At 32.3% G+C, this 18,862-nt stretch overlaps 1 protein-coding gene across 1 annotated transcript; it reads right to left on the reverse strand.

Moving 5' to 3' along the window:
• Positions 1-9,513: 9,513 nt before the first annotated feature.
• LOC144858768 (cell adhesion molecule 3-like) lies at positions 9,514-17,804 on the reverse strand. The gene is made up of 2 exons (XM_078714876.1): positions 17,759-17,804; positions 9,514-12,407 (listed from the first exon to the last, which is right to left on the reverse strand). The coding sequence occupies exon 2, from the start codon at positions 12,388-12,390 to the stop codon at positions 11,056-11,058; it is 1,335 nt and encodes a 444-aa protein (XP_078571002.1). The 5' UTR covers positions 12,391-12,407; positions 17,759-17,804; the 3' UTR covers positions 9,514-11,055.
• Positions 17,805-18,862: the final 1,058 nt, after the last annotated feature.

Below are 18,862 nucleotides of genomic sequence, written 5' to 3' on the forward strand. Positions count from 1 at the left end.
GAGCCTCTCATGACCTGGGATTTGTTTGTCTTCCTATGCCAAGATAATATAGTTCTACAAGTTGAAGCCATGTGCTTTTTTCTCTGAGAAATATTTATTATAAGTGCCAAAAAAATTGTTTTTTTCTCGATATGAAGCCTTTATTATTCAAATCTTTTAAAGAAAAATCACACATACCATAAAGAAGGTTCATTTATTTCATTTTTGAAACAATATTTGTGAAAATTACGTGAGGCTCAACTACAAAACCACCATTTTGTGATATGATGTCATCGTAAGCCAATCAAAGCTGAGCTTTCCCGCGATCGGCAGAGCTCACGGTTGAATGATTTTGGATTCTGGCTATTTGATTGGTGGACGCGAATCACCCACAGCGGAATGTTTTCTCTCGCGTGTACCAAGAAGTCACGTGATCTCTCTGTACTGAAAGGTACTACACAAATTTAGAGCAATGAATTTGTACGAATTCCGTTAAATAAACAACTCTATATATTTTATAAACATTTAATAACATATTTTATTGATATTTCCAATGTTGATATATAAAAGAAATTACTATAAAACGTAATTATATGTAATTATTTTAGCGAAAAATGGCGCAATTTGTTTACAACGTTCGTGGCTAAAAACGATCATTTTCGGCAATGTTTTAGACCCTATATTTCGAAAACTACAAGTCAGATTTTCGTAATTCTTTCTTTATTAGAATATTGAAACAAAATACCAACAGATAATGTTTAAATTGGTTGAAAAATAACAACTTTTAATTTTGCATCGTTATACCCTGCTAATAAGTGTCATTTCCGGCGAACTAGAAAGTTGCCATTTATCATGGATTTTGCGTGCGAGAGTGCCATTTCCGGCCATCTAAGTGTGTCCTGTAACAAAATTCGCTTCGCCACAACCCCCACCATGGGGGGGCTGTGGCTCAAATACTCAATATCTGATGTGCCCTTTTTATCGGCGGACCCCCCCTCTAAAAAATGTCTGGATCCGCCCCAGTTTTCCCACTAGCGACGCAAACTACGCAACGTAAACGTTACACAAAGATGTAAATACAACGTAAACAACTTGACCATTCACAAGGGATTCATTATTCGTGTCAACTCGCTTGCGTTGGGTCTACGTCCTTGCGTTGCTTCCCCGGTGGGGGAACCAAGTGCGCAGGTTAAAACAAACCTGTTCGGTTTGCTCGTCGTCAACGTCTGTTTCCGTAGACTTTGACCTGGTTCACCCCCTCATACTTATTTGTTTTTCTTTGTTCTTGCGTTGTTGCGTGAAATCAAACTGCCCGTAGCACTGTTGCGTCGACTGTTCCCACTTGTTCCCACTTGTGATTACACAATTGCGGTTTGACGATTCGTTGTGAAGGGGACAATGTGTTCATTTTTTCGCTAAAAATTAGGGGTGGGGATGTGGGGGTCAGACAGACTAAACCAGATTTCTAATTAAAAACCATGTTGTTGTCGATTGTGACATACATCGTAGGGTTTGCATGATATTCTATATTCTATTATATTACATTTACATATCGCAGATCCTTCAACTCACTATTCATTACTCGTTCATTTGAACTTCTCTTTATGGCAATATCATCAACATAGGATGATTTTCAATTATAAAGACGCTATGAACAACTGAAAGTAATTAGCGAAACATAAACCATGTCAAAGCTGACAACAACGTCATTTCTTGTCATTTTTACAAAATTTTCACTGAAAAAAATGTCATAATATTCTGCGATAAGCAGGGTTTCATTTCCATGTGTTAGTAATAATTACAAGGTCAATGTCATCAGTGCATCATCTCTTTAAAAAAATAGATAGGATTAGGCCAAATACATTCTTTATTTATAAGGTTACTTATTTCCATAATTGTTATCAAAATTATTTATATCATGTTGTATATAACTATTTCCAATTTTCTTTTTGTATTTTTATACATTTGTATCTGATACATGTTCATTCTTAAAAGTAGTTTTCAACACAATTTGTATGTAAATTGCATTCTTATTTAGTATGTACCTCCATCCAAGGGTCTCTCTACCATTAGTTCCCTCGACCGCGTAAAGATATCCCACTATTTGTTTACAGTATTTACACTGGAATATATCCAGATACCGTCCTCTAGTTTAAGAGTTTCTATATTATTTTATTTGTGATGGCGCCGCGCCAACATCTCTTCATATAGACAGGTCCTCTTCAATTGTATTTATTTTTAAAATGGGTTGATAATTTACCTTGTAAATAATCCTAAATAGGAATAATATTATATTTTCGAGATTAGGCTTAGAGACCATGCAATAATACATTTTTTTTTCTTAATTCAAATAACTGCTTTTAACCAGTTACTCGTGTCGGCAATTACACTCAATACACAGTCGATATTTGTTTTATCACAATATCAATACTTTGTCTAACTTTTCTTTGTCTCTGTTTAAGTATGATTGTAAAAATGTTTACTGATCGTAAATATTACCAGCCTTGGACACGAACGTAATTGTAGTTTTAGTTTTAGTCATGTTTAATTATGACTTAGCATTAGCGTTAGTTGCAAACGATAAAACTTTGCTCCAATTCCTTATTGATTCAAACTTGAAATACAATTATATTCATTTTTTATTACTTAGAAAGCATTGTTGCATATTAAAATCAACAAACTGTACTTTATTACTGTTGTACTTTTATTATCATTGTATTTGTACAGAAGTATTCTTTAAACCATTTAAACAATGCTATAATTAGTATTGCATAATCCTTTTAACGTAATAACATTGCTATTATGAAGATAATATTGAAGGTATTATTTAGATAGGTTATCTTACTTGTTAACATTTCTGAATAATACAAAGATACACAAAAAGCTTTTAGGCATATGGCCATAAAATAATGCTAATAAAAAATATATATTTTTAATAAAAAAGTTTTTCCTATTTTGTAGCGTTTTATTTTTTCTCTCTTTCGTGGGTGTAGCCCACTTTTATCATTATTCCATTCCATAACAAACATACCGGTATACAAAATTAAAGTGTGTTTATGACATGTACTATAATACAGTTTAAAAAGATATTATATCTTTTTAAAATATAACATAATTGGTTAAACCGATGTTTGGTCATATAATTAAAAAATAATGTAGGCCAGGCTTGTTGATAATTCGATCTTTATTAACATCGTTGTATTCTATTGTATTACTGCCGAAAATAGACTTTAAAAAGCAGGTGCAAATCGGTATGCTTTTCGTCTTGTTGAGTATTTATAACATTATCTGGAAATTGTAGCCACCTGCAACTAAAAGTTATCATCTTAAAGTGTTCGATAATCAATACAGAATACATAGGAATGTTTTTGTAAAACGTATTAATGAAAACATCTTACACTTATTTCACCAAATGTCTGTATATCTAAAAAAATGTAAAATATACAAATTGCATTCGTTCTGCTGTATATTTTACCACTATAACAGTAAAACATTTAGATGCTTTAAAAAAACATTTTGCAAGATGTAGAGGGCGTGCTAATTAATATTCTGTCCATATTAAAGACAAATATAACTCGAGATGCTTTTGTGGCGTAATTGATATACTGTATCAATTTTCCAGAAAATCAATATGCATAGTCTATTGATATATATTTGCAACACATTTTATTAAATATATCGATTTTTATGTCTGTTTTATTTCTAGTAAAATGTTGAATGTTCAGGTCTTTATATTGTTTATCAACTGCTATATTCCTTTATCACAGTTACATTTCAATCTAAATGGGGGAATAACCTGCTACTTGCAGCCTACTGGGCTGAATTGCGCACAGGTGGTGTGGATGACACACACCGCAACTTTCTACTCCCCTAAGGATTCCTTCGTGTCGAGTGTTTCCACTAAACGGCGCCGTTCGTTTATCAACAACACAGGGGCTGAATGGACCAGTACACCGGGGTAACCCCCTACTCTTCCATAAGATGTACTGGGTTTTTTAAAGTGTACACGAGTCCCACTGTACACTGGACCTCCAGTTTTAAGTCCTCCGAGCTACGATCAGAATAATAGTTGAAGAGTGCCTTGAACCTGTGCCGTTGTATAGCTATGGTTTGCGGCGCCCCTGCCTCAACTTGACAACAAAATGTATGGTCCACAGTCAACACTTTCCATTCGGTGCAATCTATATTTAGACCTAAATTATTTCCCCTGTCATTATTAATTCACTAATTTTCTTCTTTAACATGCTTTCTTTTTGTTGATCATTCTTTTTGCAATATTATAACCAATCAACTACACATAATTCCATACGGTATCAGTCGTTCTGTATTTCAAAAGAATACTACGCGTAGCAAGCAGGGATCAGCTAAATTAGTAAAGAATATGCCAGGCATAATAATACATTTATAGATTTATTTGAGAGTTGTACGTAATACTAAATTAAAATAGAAAATATCTTAATGCTGTTTAAATACGCCTGTAGTGTCAAGTATTTTTTTTATAATAAACTGTTAATTCATGTTTAATTAAATCTAATCTATAGCACATTTGCTGTTCACGTTCAAGCACAGTTTTGTAGTAAAGCACGTACATTTACCACCACGTAATCAACAATTATAAGACAACAGACGACAAAAGCAAGACAAATTTCTGTTCCATGTCACGAAAGATGTTAAAAAGAGAGCTTGTTGGAAAGAAACAACGAGTTCACACAAAGTCCGGTAATCGTCAACTTGATCAATACAGACAAGCTTACATTTGACAGCGGATCTTTAGTATTAAAATATAATGCTATGTTCTTACACATAATCTACAGGGATGGTGAACAGATAAAATGTGTCTATCTTCATCAATACAATGAATATTATCAAAACATTGTCAGAATTATAATGTTAATAACATTAAAACATTATCATTAATTTTTCAATTGAATTTTGTATATTGCCATTAAACATAATACAAATCAATTCGTCAGAAAGTGTCATAACCCACCACTCAAGACATCTAAAACAAATAATTCAGCCTATATAAAAAGGCCTACTCCAATGCAAATTCCGAAAATTAATTTGATTTAAATAGCTTTATTGGTTGTCACGTTGACCTTTGATCCCGCTTCTTCAAAATTGAACTACCTCTATGAAAGATTACCGAGAATTTTGATCAAGTAGGTTAAATTCGAATACAAATTGTGGCCTGTAAGCGTTAAACATAAAGAAATAGTTGTTTGTAGATTGTGATATTGAATTGACATTTGACCCCAACCTTTCAAAATTGAACCAAGCTGATAACAACGAACATACGGGGGCGAAAACATAACATGTACAATAATTAAGATAAGAAAATTAAAAAATGTTTGTTATCGAAATGTCAAATCAACAATAACATCATTAGATTTGAAATTATATTTCCATTATTTTATGGATAAGTAAATGTCATTCAGAAATTGTCTAAGATAGTAATGCCAATTGCAACAATATTTACTGATCTATCTGCCACATATCGAAATATGAATTATAACATTTTACAATCATACCATACGTAATGCAATCATACTGTATTGTCTGCTTCTTCGGAAGTAGGCCTTACACGTGATGAATATTGAAGCAGAATAATGCACCGTACGTGCAAATATCGTTTCATTATATAATTAATAATGGCGGAAAATGTAATCGTATTTTAAAAACAACAAATACAGATGTGTATTTCAAGTTGTATAATTGTAAATGTTGTTATATTAGACGCTAAAGTTAGTGTAAAGAAATGTATTAAATTAGTATAGTATTAGTCCATATAGTATTTATGTTTACATAAAATGTATTATGTGACCTTAAATTAGGTTTAATAAACGCAGGTCTATAGTGTCTTTAAATGTTATCCTTTTTAGTCGCGTGGACGCGACTCTATAGTTCACTATGTCGGTCGGTCGGTCTGTCTGTCTGTCGGTCTGTCGGTCTGTCTGTCGGTCTGTCTGTCGGTCTGTCTGTCGGTCCGGTATCACTATGCATTGTAGCACGCGACTTAATGGCTGTTGGCCTTGTTTTATATGAAAGTTAACGTATCGGTCGGTCGTCTTCGGGTCCGGTGATTAGCTGTAGAAACATGACAGTCCCTGGTCTCTATCATTACTTTGTACACATTACAACCGTTGTCTTTTCGTCACTTGTCTTGGTCAATGTTTCCAGTAAAAATAAATGTTCCGTATCCAGTCGCGCTAAACAGTACTTTCCGTGTATATGTTGTGTATGACATCTGTAACATCGCTTATTGCATCAATTGTCATTTCAGATTATATTTTACTAATTCTCCCTTTTGAGCAATTGTAGTTCATGAATTCATATTCGAAAAATCAAACTGAACCAGATATAACTACCAGAGTTATATTCTTTGGCTTTTGTGTCATCTTATGTAACCTCGCTTCATCTTGCAATACACTCGATAATTTTCGTTTATAATGTTTATAAATATTTATTGAAATAAAAGAAAGGGTGAAAGAGGCATTGGGTGATCTAATAATTAATAGAATTGGATTGATCTTCATTATTTTATTCTCACTGTGAATTATACTTTAATCCAAGCGTTTTAGAAACAGGTGCTGTCTATTGATGACTTACATTGTAATGACTGACGCACCGGTAATTGCGCATCTTGTATAACAAATTAAAATAATCTACTTATAATCACATACTATACTATTTAATAGAATAATTATTTTTGTGTCATTAAATGTGTTACGTATTACCGAGGGTGGTGAGTTGTTTCCCGTGCTATAGACACAAGAAAATACATCGCATCCGCAGTCTGGAAAAGTTTAGTAGGCCTATATACTATATAACAGATCTGGAACACAACGATTAAAATGTATTAAATTAGCCTAGATGCAATTAAAATAGTATCTATTTTAAACGGTCACCCTCGTTTGTGTACCACTGGCTATTTCCATAAATATGTCCTATCACTGTTTCTATCCGATTCTCATAGTGACAGTATCTGCATGAGTTTCTTGTTTGAGGACTAACACAGGACTACACCTGCCTCCTTATAATAACATGACTTTAAAAGCATATTATGTAATCGCTATTTTTCAAGCAAGTTGTTTGTTGGCTGCTTTAGTGTATGTTCGTATCGAAATATTGTCGATGTCGTGTGTTTTATAATATAGTGTAAAGTATTATTTAGAGATTTTAGGTTAGGCTTAGTTACCATTAGATATTGGAATGGAAGCAGGCCACATGTGTGATATAGATGAGTCTGTTTACCATCGCTTGACATGAAACAGAACCACTGTTTATAGTTGTTTGACTACGATAATCGGCTGACGTTTGTCTATGCATGTATTTCTATTGATTCAATGTTACTACTGTATATTACTATACAAGGAAATGTTTTCTGTGTACTTTCTTGTAATCAAGTGTTAGCCATGTGAAATTGATGATTGACCTTATAGTGGGATTTAAAATAACTAAATTAATTACAATTTGCTGTTCAATAAATTGTTCTGTACCAGATTACTGAAAATACATTTAAGCGATACTGATGAATTTAATAAATACACAATAATATTAAAGCGTGTAAGCTCATCCACAATGTACAGGTACCACATTTTTTTATTTATTTTTATTTTATTATTTTTATTTAATCAACTTCTCACTAACACTGTTAGTGAAGGATCTGGACCAACAGGTGATAAACACCTCTAAAAACGGTCCAGTCCCAATTGCACAGTGGCTGTGTGTGACAGTGGCTGTGTTTGTGTGGACTAATACACCAGGGTAGCAACTCCCCCCCCCCCCCCCTACTCCCTACAGACAATAATCCTCGTATGTAGTGTTTTATGACACCTGTATTCTTTCCACTTGGTTGATTACGGTACGTATCACGTATCGTGCATTATTTTAATCAGTCCATCCCATAATGGTGAGTAAGTGGTTCCTTATCCGTCAGCAATACACCTTAAGATGTTGTTCACCGCGATGCTAGTGACTACCGCGCGTTCGAAACAACCCTGATAACTAACAATGATTGTTTTTGCATTTCGTGAAACTTTCATGAATTTAAATATGCACTGGAGATTCAACTTGACTTTGTTATTTAAAAGGTCGTACCACCCACTATTCCAATCCCATAACAATGTGCTCACTCTCATAAACATTCAAATAGTAGGCCTATTTTGAATAGTCTTAATTATTTGATGCAATACTGATTCGAACTAAGATACATAAATTCCGACTTTTTGTCAAATTACATTTTAATAGATTTTATTAAATGAAATAGTCAAAAATTAAAGTGGATAATATTTTAGAAGGACAGCTGAGTTCAATTAGTTACGATGCAACTAAAGACAAAATTAAGTCATGTACTTGAACCTAAAAGTCGGTTCATTTCATATTTATTCATATTGATTTAAGATCATGCTATATTAAACCTCTTGAAGAGAATTATTTTTCATAATTATGTTTTGATAGACCAGAGTGCTATTGAGACATTGAGGGTATCAGTGTAATCCGCGGATTAGATGGTGGTTTATATTAACATCATAATATGTTTTTAAATACATTTTAAAAAATTCTTAAAGACCACTTTTGGAACACTGAAAGTGTATTACTGACGTGTACTTTTATTCGCATTTGAAAAAAAAAACACACGAACTGCCATCACTCTGAATATTTGGGTTTCTAGTCTAAAGATATGTTACGTCTAAGACGTTCCTAAAAAATAAAGTACTCGCAAAACATGTAAGTTGACCAATCACAGACGAAAGTTCTGTTGATCTCTTTTGTGTGATTGGTCAAAATACTTACGTTGCTTAACATCAATCTATAGCGTTGAAATCTGTTTCCAGCCAAATTATTTATTAATAATAACTGTACTGTTTGCACTCATTAAAATAAACGTTTTGTTTATTTCAAATTATATTATATAGTATTATATCATAATCATGATGGTTACAATAACTGAAGTTTTTAACCTTTATATTCGTTCAAGCAATTAAAAAGTGTTTTTACTGACATTTTAAAAATAACATTTTCTGTTTGTAGTTTTACAAATTAAGGTTTTGTCTAAATCGTTTTCTTAGTTAAAATGGACTGGTCATCACAAGATCACAGTTTCATTGCTTTTGTGTTTTCTCAAAATAAATATAGGCATAATTTTAGTGAAAAGGCAAACTACATGGATGTTTATTTAAAGAATGACAAGATATGTCCATCAAGACAGCATGGTATTCTTTCAAGCGGTTCAAAGTTAGAAGTAGGCCTATACCTTTTTATAAGATATTTAGCCGAGATCTTAATAATTTGTACTTATGTGCTTTAGATAATGTCCGTCACTAATATCGGAAAACGGTGATTTTCTTCAATTTAAACACTGTTGGTTATCTTAAAGACGTACTGGTTTCTACCACTGTTTTGTGTTTTATAGTTAATAACCTATTTCAAAGTCTGATTTATTTAATCATCATTTTCATGTGTTTTGGAAGTCACAACATTTTTACGAAGAAGCGAGCAAACTGAGTAATGAATCAAACAAAAGAATAAAATGCCAAAGTTATTCCCTTTCTTTAATAATAAATTACCATATCAATTTGTTCAAACTATATACAAATTATACACAAACAGAATATTTATATCGACAATATTTTTGCTGTTGATGCTGGAGACGTGTTTAGATAAGAAATTATAGTAAGTGTTAAAAACATTGACAATTTACATTAGCTAGGACTTCAGTAAACATATTATATTAATTTCAAGCTATCAAACTACAAATCATACCCAATTTCGAGCAAAACATGGTTTTGAAAATACGGGTTATAAACGACTTGAAATCAACGGCTTGAACTTACTTTTCCAAGACGTGAGTCCGCTTGGATCTGCCTGTGCCAGATGGGAATATACACACTGTAACTGTTTATTGATAGAAACCCGAGATTTCTGTTTTTTAACTGCGCATACGTACATTCGTTTTTGTTGTTGTTAGTTTTTCCATAGAAATAACGAAAATAGGTATTATTTGGATCCCTACTAACACTGTTAGTAACAGTTAATATTGAAGTCTGCAAGTTTCTTGCCAACATAAATATCATTATTATTCAATTATATCTACCAACCTTGGCTTCCAAGGAATATGATGTCAAAACTACCTACCAATGTTAACAGTAGCAATTGAACTATATTCCACAATATCAAGATCAACTGTTTTTTTTCGTGCAAAATGCAATTATACGAATATACAATAATTGTAATTGACCGGTGTATATTATAAATCATCCTGTGTATCTATGACTTGTTCATATATGGAGCAGCATCCTGACATTTTAATTTCGTGATGCTCCGTTATGTGTGAATTGTTAAACAAAAATAAAATGTATTAAGTTTATTATTATTTATAAAGTTATTTAGTTTATTATATTTAACAGTACAGTTCTGATGACGACATAATGTAAACATTTTTTAGATTTTCGTGCCAAGCGATATAGGCCAAAACACATTATGCAGTGTTGTCAGTAGATGCTCTTCTACGGGACCAAATGTTGAGTTTCGTATTTTTGTCATAGCCTAGCATTTACCATCTGTTTCAAGGAGAAAGCAGAAAGTTTTGTGTAGATTCACTGCAAGACAATACGTGTTTATAACACCAATATGTTACATTCATTGAATGGAAAACAGTATGAAAGAAAAAATAGTAATTTTTTTTTCAGATATCGTTTGGCAAAACATACATTGATTTCTCCCAGCCATGTTGAACTTTGAGCCAGTACTATGAACATCTAATTTCTGCAAACATTACAATAATCTAATGTGTTATACGTGTGTCAAAACAACATTATTAAAACACTGCATATCACGTGATGACATTTGAAATATAATAACGATTATTCATAACTTAAGAATTCTTATAAATAATTATGTATGTTAATCTATTGGTTCTATGTTTGTTTTTGTGCGTATCAGAATCGATGGATGCCTCGAATTACGGTAACACTTACTTAGCCTACATTGATTTAAATCCCAATCTGTTATTTTTACAGTATTAGGAGTAATAAAAAAGACACTAAACAAAATTACCCATCTTATGCAATTATACTAACTATAAGTGGACGTATTTTTTGCAAGTGTGTTGCGACTGCTTCGACATTTGTCTGATATTTCTTGATAAACAAGTTCGATATCTATTTCCAAATCATCTGGAACCTGCACAGCTAAAGATCTTTTCCACGTGTAGTTTTCCATATTTTCCGGTGGGGTCGGAAGCACACGGTCGTTAGCTTCAAAATATATTTGAGGCTGTGATATTTTTCTGCCCAAAGAGTCAATCGCATGACGGTTGATACACACGTGATGTAAACATAACGGTAACACTAACAATGTTATAACACTTATTGTGATTATTCCAGCAATTATAACAGTCTTTAACAAAATATCCATGCTTTTTTGTCCGTTTTGTTCGGCTGAACCAGCAATTGTTGACGGACGATCTGAACCAGATATACCTCCTTTTTCCACGTATAGTGTAACTTCTGTTATTGCAATTCCTATTGAGTTCCTTGCAGAACAAACTAAAACGGTACCATTTAAATACTGCGTGGGATTTGTAATGCGCATAATTTTCCCATTAGCGCTAAAATTATCAGTAAAAAGTTGGCCATCCTTGTGACTCCATTCATAATCCCTTGCTTCTGGATTTGACTCAGTTGTTTCACATATAAGAATCGCTATTTTTCCACTTTCAATAACCTCCTCGTGTTTAATAGATAATACAGGTGCAAACTGAACATCTATCGTAACGTTATTACCGTATCGTGCAAATTCAAGTCCTGGAATAGTTAGTTTACAAAAGAATTTTGAATTATTGTCATCTATTGTTGGCGTGAATTGATAAGTAATTTTTATTATATCAATTTCTTCATCTATGTAAGTGGTGGTAAGTAGCGGCTTGTTATTTCCAGAACGATAGAGCGCAAGTTCGGGTCTAGGATTAGTATATTCAGAAATACACGATATGACTGCCGAATCACCAGCCTTGTAAGGTTCCATTGTTTCAATCCTTGGATAACGCTCAGATGGAACTTCGTTAATGGTCAGAACAGCTGTGTCAGATCTCTCAGTTTCTTCAGTTTTTTTAACAAAAACAGCACAGTTATACTCACCCCGATCAGACCGCTCTATTTCTTTAATAGAAATGCCAAAAATTTTTGAACCCACATCGTATACATATTTTTGTGAATTTTCGATTCTTACTCCATCTTTCTCCCAAAATATGTCATCAATTTCGTTATAATCTTCTAAAAGACAAAAGATGTAAGCTAAGCTATTCCCTTCATTGTATTCCGCATCCTCTGGGCCTCTGCCAATAGTAGTACATTCACTTAGAGAAACACAATACGTAAATAGTAAAACAACAGTCTTAAACACGGCCATGCCTGTAGTGCCTCTTCCTGAAGAAGAAAGAAAGAAGAACACATGAATAGATATAGATCAAACATTTACTAATTTGGAAACAATTTATTCGTAGAATAATGCTTGGGCCAAATATCGATTAACAAAATATCATAGCAATTAATTCACATGATGTAAAAAATAAACCATTCTCATAACACCTGCATGTCAAACAACTCACAATTGCAGCAAGAAATTGCACGGAGAAAGATTCGATATTTGGCTTTGGATTTAATTTGAAGTATATCAATATTACCGGTATTACCGAAATGCCATTATCAGTGTTATTTTGCTCACATATTAACCTACAAAGCTAAAGATTCCATTAATTTAAAATTACACTTTTAGTTCTTCAATAATGGAACATAATTCGGCAAAACATATTGACCACCCTATTAGGTTAAGGCAGAGACTATAGAGGGCGTGCATATATCATGAATATTCATGATGCATGCCTGAGCTCATGACGTCATACCTGCAAAACACACTGTTTGTGATGCAATGCAGATAGGAGTTACTGTATTCTTTTTCTCTCGATGTTGTTGTTAAAGACACTAGACGTGCAGTTTTTGACGTTTTGTAAAAATAATTCATATAACTTTAAAAACAGTAAACCATGCACTACCTAAGTAGCTCGCGTCGAATGTTTTCTCGTAGACGTTTCTAGGTCTAGCTTGGTTGGGCTTAGTTTTGTAGGCCTAGCTGGTAAAGACCATCGTACGCTAGCTATATGCCTAGCCTGAGGTTGTCGGGTTGCTGAATTAATTGTCTTTCCTTTTTTGGCAGAATCCGTTGATATGTAGTCTATATAATTAAACCTAATATAACATATAATCAAAATTTATTCTAAGGTTATGTGTGAGTTTTAATTAATTCATTTAATATGTACATTGTTGGATGTCAAAAAAATAAATATTTCAGAAACATAAGCAACATATAATTATATTATAACGTTTTTATTTTATTTATTTTGTTTTTGAATTAGCAGTTCCAAAAGATTGTCCCATGTGTACATATATAGGGAATAATTCATGTTAATGTTATGTCTGAAGGTACAATGTTAGACTAACATGAAACATGTATGTCATTTTAGTGTCAAATTCTTAATCCATTTCATTTACACTCAATGTTTAATATTTTACGTACGTGCGGCGATTACATGGTCGGACGGTGAATGTTTTTGCAGCAGCTACCCTAGCAGCGCAACGAGAGATCATTTTCGGTTACGCGTGAACATTATTTCCAGTGTTTGCCGTCTCATCATGGATATTCATGTATGTATTCAGGCCCTCTATAGTTTCTGCCTTAACCTACTAGGAAAAGAAATAATGCTACCCGGCCCAGTGACGTCTAGTTGGGAAATAAATGAAAATCTTAACTGCTTAAATGTGACCAACACAAAGGTGCGATTATAGCCCTTAATACGCATATGAGATTCTACATAGTAAAGGAAATGGCGATGATAAATGTTTCTCCGTAGATGATTAGTTTCCAAGGCCTTATATTATTATGTCATTAAAATATTGGATTAATTGGAATATTTACATTTAGATACAACTTTATGTTCGTTGATATCAGTTACTACATTCTAAAAGTTCAGATACTGGCAAATGCCATCCACTAATTTAGTTGAATTGAATAGTAATATAATGTTTTAAAGTTGAATACAATTATACAAAGTTTAATCAATATTTTGGTATTTGAGTGATTTTATTTTTACACCTGTTTAACTTAAATTTGAAATTTAGAAGAGCATTATTTAATCGTTTATGTAAAAATGCACCTTTAGTTCAATTCTGGTCTTTTAGGGAGCTGCTACTGTTGCATTACTAGTAATTATCAAACGTCGTAAAAGCAGCAAACAATTTTTTTTTTTGTAGTACCTGATAATTGTGCCGTCACACTCTGTATACTCAATACTTTTATATACACAGTCCTATATTTAAATTATTACTAAATTGTTATTCAGATCCACACTACCTTTGTCTCAATAACGTACATTTCCATACGTGAGGTTTTCGCCAAATCGTGACCAGAGGCTTAATGGTAAACCTCTGTCGTCTGACCCATATAATGCATTAAAATGTACCCTAATGAAAGTGATATTTTGTATGAACGATGGACTGTTCTCTGACACAACAAATACCATGTATAATCAGTCATATAGTAATTATTTACTCTTTGTTAGCACTTATCAATCATAATAGAAAGTTGTTCTTGCATAGAATTAATAAGCAAGGCGTTTTATTTCAAAATCCACACGTTGTGTTCTCCAGACTAATTTAAAGCTCTACGAAGTACACATTAAGTAGTTAGTTCAATTAGCTAACCACTGCATTACCTATTAGGATAGTTTGATTCTAAACGCAGCATCTTCGCATTGTAATGTTTTTTTAGCATATTTTTGTAAGAAATTTTACCTTTTTATTTCTTTTTTCAGTGTTTTAAATGCGATCATTACCATCAAATTCTTTCCTGGTAAATAGAATATCTATACTCAGTATTATTAGGCAAATCTTCTTTTAAGTCGGGGTCAAGAACTAAATAATTATTTTTAAGTAAACATTTAGTCTGTTTGGGAGAAATTCGCTAAAACTGGCCAGTGGTCCTTGTTTCCCACTAGCACGCATTGCAAGCAAATTGACCAATCACAAGCGGCAGTTCGAATAATCCATCGCTAGTGATTGGTCAAATCACTTACATGTACGTTGCATTCTAGTTGAAAGCTTATATATTACTGTTCCTATGCCTGTAGATTCTCTTTGATGTTGATATTCACAGAGCAAGACTAAAAAATAGCTGCAGTTTCAGATTCAGGTAGATTTGTAATAGTCGCTTCTGTAGGCCTATAAAACTGCAGTAAAATAATAATGATTTCAATTTCAATACACTTTATTAGGCAGCCTATTGCATTTATTAAATCCGTTGTGTATTAACTCTTCTTTTTTATACTATGAAATGGCTTTAATTTTCTTTCATTTAGTCAGCACTTGGAGGAATTATGGAAAGTAAAGAAATAGGCCTATTACATTAATTGTGTATTTCATATTATCTTCTTTTACCTGCAATTTTCCATGAATTTAGCATAGGCATAAACCTTAATCTATGTCTTTTCATTTTTGAAACTATGAATTGGTGTTTGTTTCTTCTCTTAAGAATTTAAAAAAAAAAAACAATTTTCTCGTGAACAAGAATTGCTGTGATATTGGTCACTTTGACTTTGTATGCAGCACGCGTTTATAACTCGCTTACAGAACCGAGTGGTAAATGTTTCGACTTCAACACATATACGTGTATAATATGCCTTCTTTAAAAGTTGACCTAATAATTTATTCATCCAATTCTTATTTTACGACTAGTCTTTTTGACTGCTCCACGAAACACATGCTATATAATTAGGCACGTTCTTATGTTGTTGGACTAACAAAGTTGCTTGCAGAATCCTAATGAATTGAATATTAATAAACCGTAAAATATGAAATTGTCTCGTAAACTTGTTGACGTCTTGTGTTATTATCGGTTCAACGCCATAACACTCGGGCGATCGTTTTTTATCACTAGTATTACCGTGGGGCTTTGTTTTGCAGTAGAGGAATAAACATTCGAAGTAATAATAGAAGTATCATTTTTCCTTTGAATGTATGATACGATTTCTTGTGTTATTCGAAATGAATAAGAAGAAATTGTTTAATGAAAGAAAAATAAAATACAGTAGGATATACATATGAAGCTATAACATAAATTACAGTTTATTGTCAACACTAAATATTAATCGGTATTACGATGTGTAAGTACTGATTTATTCATCCAATTCTTATTTACGACTTGTCTTCTTGGCCACTCGACGAAACACGTGTTATATTATTATTATTATCCATTTTGTTTTGCATGTTGTGTTACTCACTAATTATAAAAATGTATGTTGTGCACTTTTATTCAAATATTGAATGCATGGTTAACAAATTACACATAAAAAATAAATAAATATTGGCTGTTTGTCTTTGTCTTCGTCGCCAGGTATATGTATAGTAACTGATACCAGGACAGATATGTTGACTATGAATCATAGAGCAATACTACTGGCTCGAGAAATTCTAATTATAACAATGTTGTTTGAAATATATTTTTAAATCTCGAATAATAGGTATATGATTTGTTTAATGGGGAATATCTTGGCTTTAGTTTGTTTCACGTGTAACTTGACTCGATGGTCCTAGAGCCGACCTTTAATTTTCACAACGCTCCCTGTCGAGTCAAACTGGTTATTATGTGCACAATAAAAAAAATAGCTTGTGAACGAATACCTTTTAACACTGTTTATAGTAATTAATTAAACTCGTACATGCATCAGTTTTGTATAGTCTAATTTCAAAAAACATGTTCTAGGCTACACATGTCCATTAGTGCATAGTAATATTTATATTTCTTTCCTTATTAATTAATTGACTGGTGTTTACGGATATTAAAAAACATTGTGTTAACCTTGATAAAAATCAAGAAGATTAAAAAAATTATATCTATTTCTCTAATAGTTCTCGACAGTTAAAATGAAAGAACCAAGCAATACCGTACAATGTACACATCGATAGCTTTCGTCAGAAGATTTATCATCTAAAATAATTTATGTTGATTATATTATTAATACAACATGTTTTTCTTTATTTAGCGGTTTAGCATGTTTTAATCGCAAATGGCTAAATGTTAGCTGAACAATATGCAATTGATCAATTATAATTGTGACATACGACACATCTTACATCTACAGTATGCAAATCACCAAAACGATGGCCATCATTTGTGGAGCGCTAAATTGTATATGTAATTCATCGTCATTAATATACGATTACAATAATACATCTTAACTATATCATTATTCATGAATTAAAACTCGTGAGGATGGTTTGCCATTATATAAAGCAATAAAGGAAAGAGAGTTCAGTACAAAACATTGGCAGCAAAGTGCCTTTGATGTAGTATTCTAGATTAGATCATTATACCCGATTTTCGGTACTGTATATTTAAATGTATCCATCATAAGAATAGTCGGCAATACAGTATCACTTGTGTTCTTTATGTACCTAAACTTCCTAATACAGGCTCCACATGTGATACACACGATGCTATAACCGGATATTCTTATGGTACTGGTAACATTGTATTTAAATATCAGATAGTTTTTAAATTTTCTTTTGATTAGTAATAAAGATATTTGTACTAGTGTACTTTCCGTTCATAGTAGTAATGACTTACATTGAACCTTGAAACATGTGCGTATAGACAATTTAGGCCTAAACTTTTCTTTTTATTTCACTCGTTCCAAAATAAAAATAATTAAAAGTAATATTCTTACCAGAAGCAAAACTATCTTTCACATCAACATGTTGACACAGGCTTCCGCTGATTAATTTCGTTAAGACATGTGATGTCTAAGAGCCAGAGGGCGTTCTTTAGACTGACGCATTATTTGTTTTATTTTAATGCAAACTAATTCCTTCCCGCCAAAAAAAATAGTTACATAAAAAATAAAAGGTTATAATCATGAAATACGCATGATAAAGAACATGAATAATATAAAATAAAATCAGGAATGTTCTTGTTATCCTCTTGTTAACACGTATACATTTTGGAGATTTTACTTCACGTAGGTAAATATAGGTAATATTTTATTCACGTTGTACTGGAAATATTTCTTACCTATAAAAGGCTTAAAAACGATTCATATTTTCTAGTGCAGCTATTGACATTTTTGAGAAATGATATTCATAAGTATACTTCTTTCTAAAGATTATGTTTTAATGCAGAAGTAGTTTTTAGTGTGAATAGAAATTCATTACACATAAAATATTAAGAGCTAAGACACCTGGAGCGTTTCAGGATTTTGTTTCTTTCCCTCGAGGTATTAATTACTGATTAGCAATGAAAAGAGATGAAATGGCATTAATTGAATCTATGTAGAACTGATCATCAATGTCAATGATTAGCTGCAATGCGCCGCGTCACTAGATTGTCCTTCCATTAGCAAAACTCTTCAAGCAATTCTTTCTTTACTTCTCAACAACTTTATGATTATGGTTATTCAAATATTGAGAATTGTGCAAAATCGATAATTGATTCTCAGGATATTATTATTAGAGCATATGCAGTAATCGTAGAAGACAAGCGTAATGCGATACATTAAGTTTCCATTTAAAAGAGAACATGGTAAACACTACTCATTGCTTGTCAATAAGTAATAGTTTATTCAGGAACGTTAAAATTAAAATGTATTCATCGATATCTTATCATAAGATGATTTAGAAGTACATGTATAAGAAGAAGTCTATTTGTTAGGTTCATTAAAATGAATTGCCGTGCTATTTTACAATAGTAGTTTCTTTCTAACATTATGTTTAGACCATTAGCTGTTGTATCATTGTATTTTTCTATGTTACTGTCATTTATTTTCTTTGGTGGA

The sequence above is a fragment of the Antedon bifida genome, chromosome 2, assembly GCF_963402885.1.
Source record: "Antedon bifida chromosome 2, ecAntBifi1.1, whole genome shotgun sequence".
In the NCBI taxonomy this organism is placed as follows: domain Eukaryota; kingdom Metazoa; phylum Echinodermata; class Crinoidea; order Comatulida; family Antedonidae; genus Antedon; species Antedon bifida.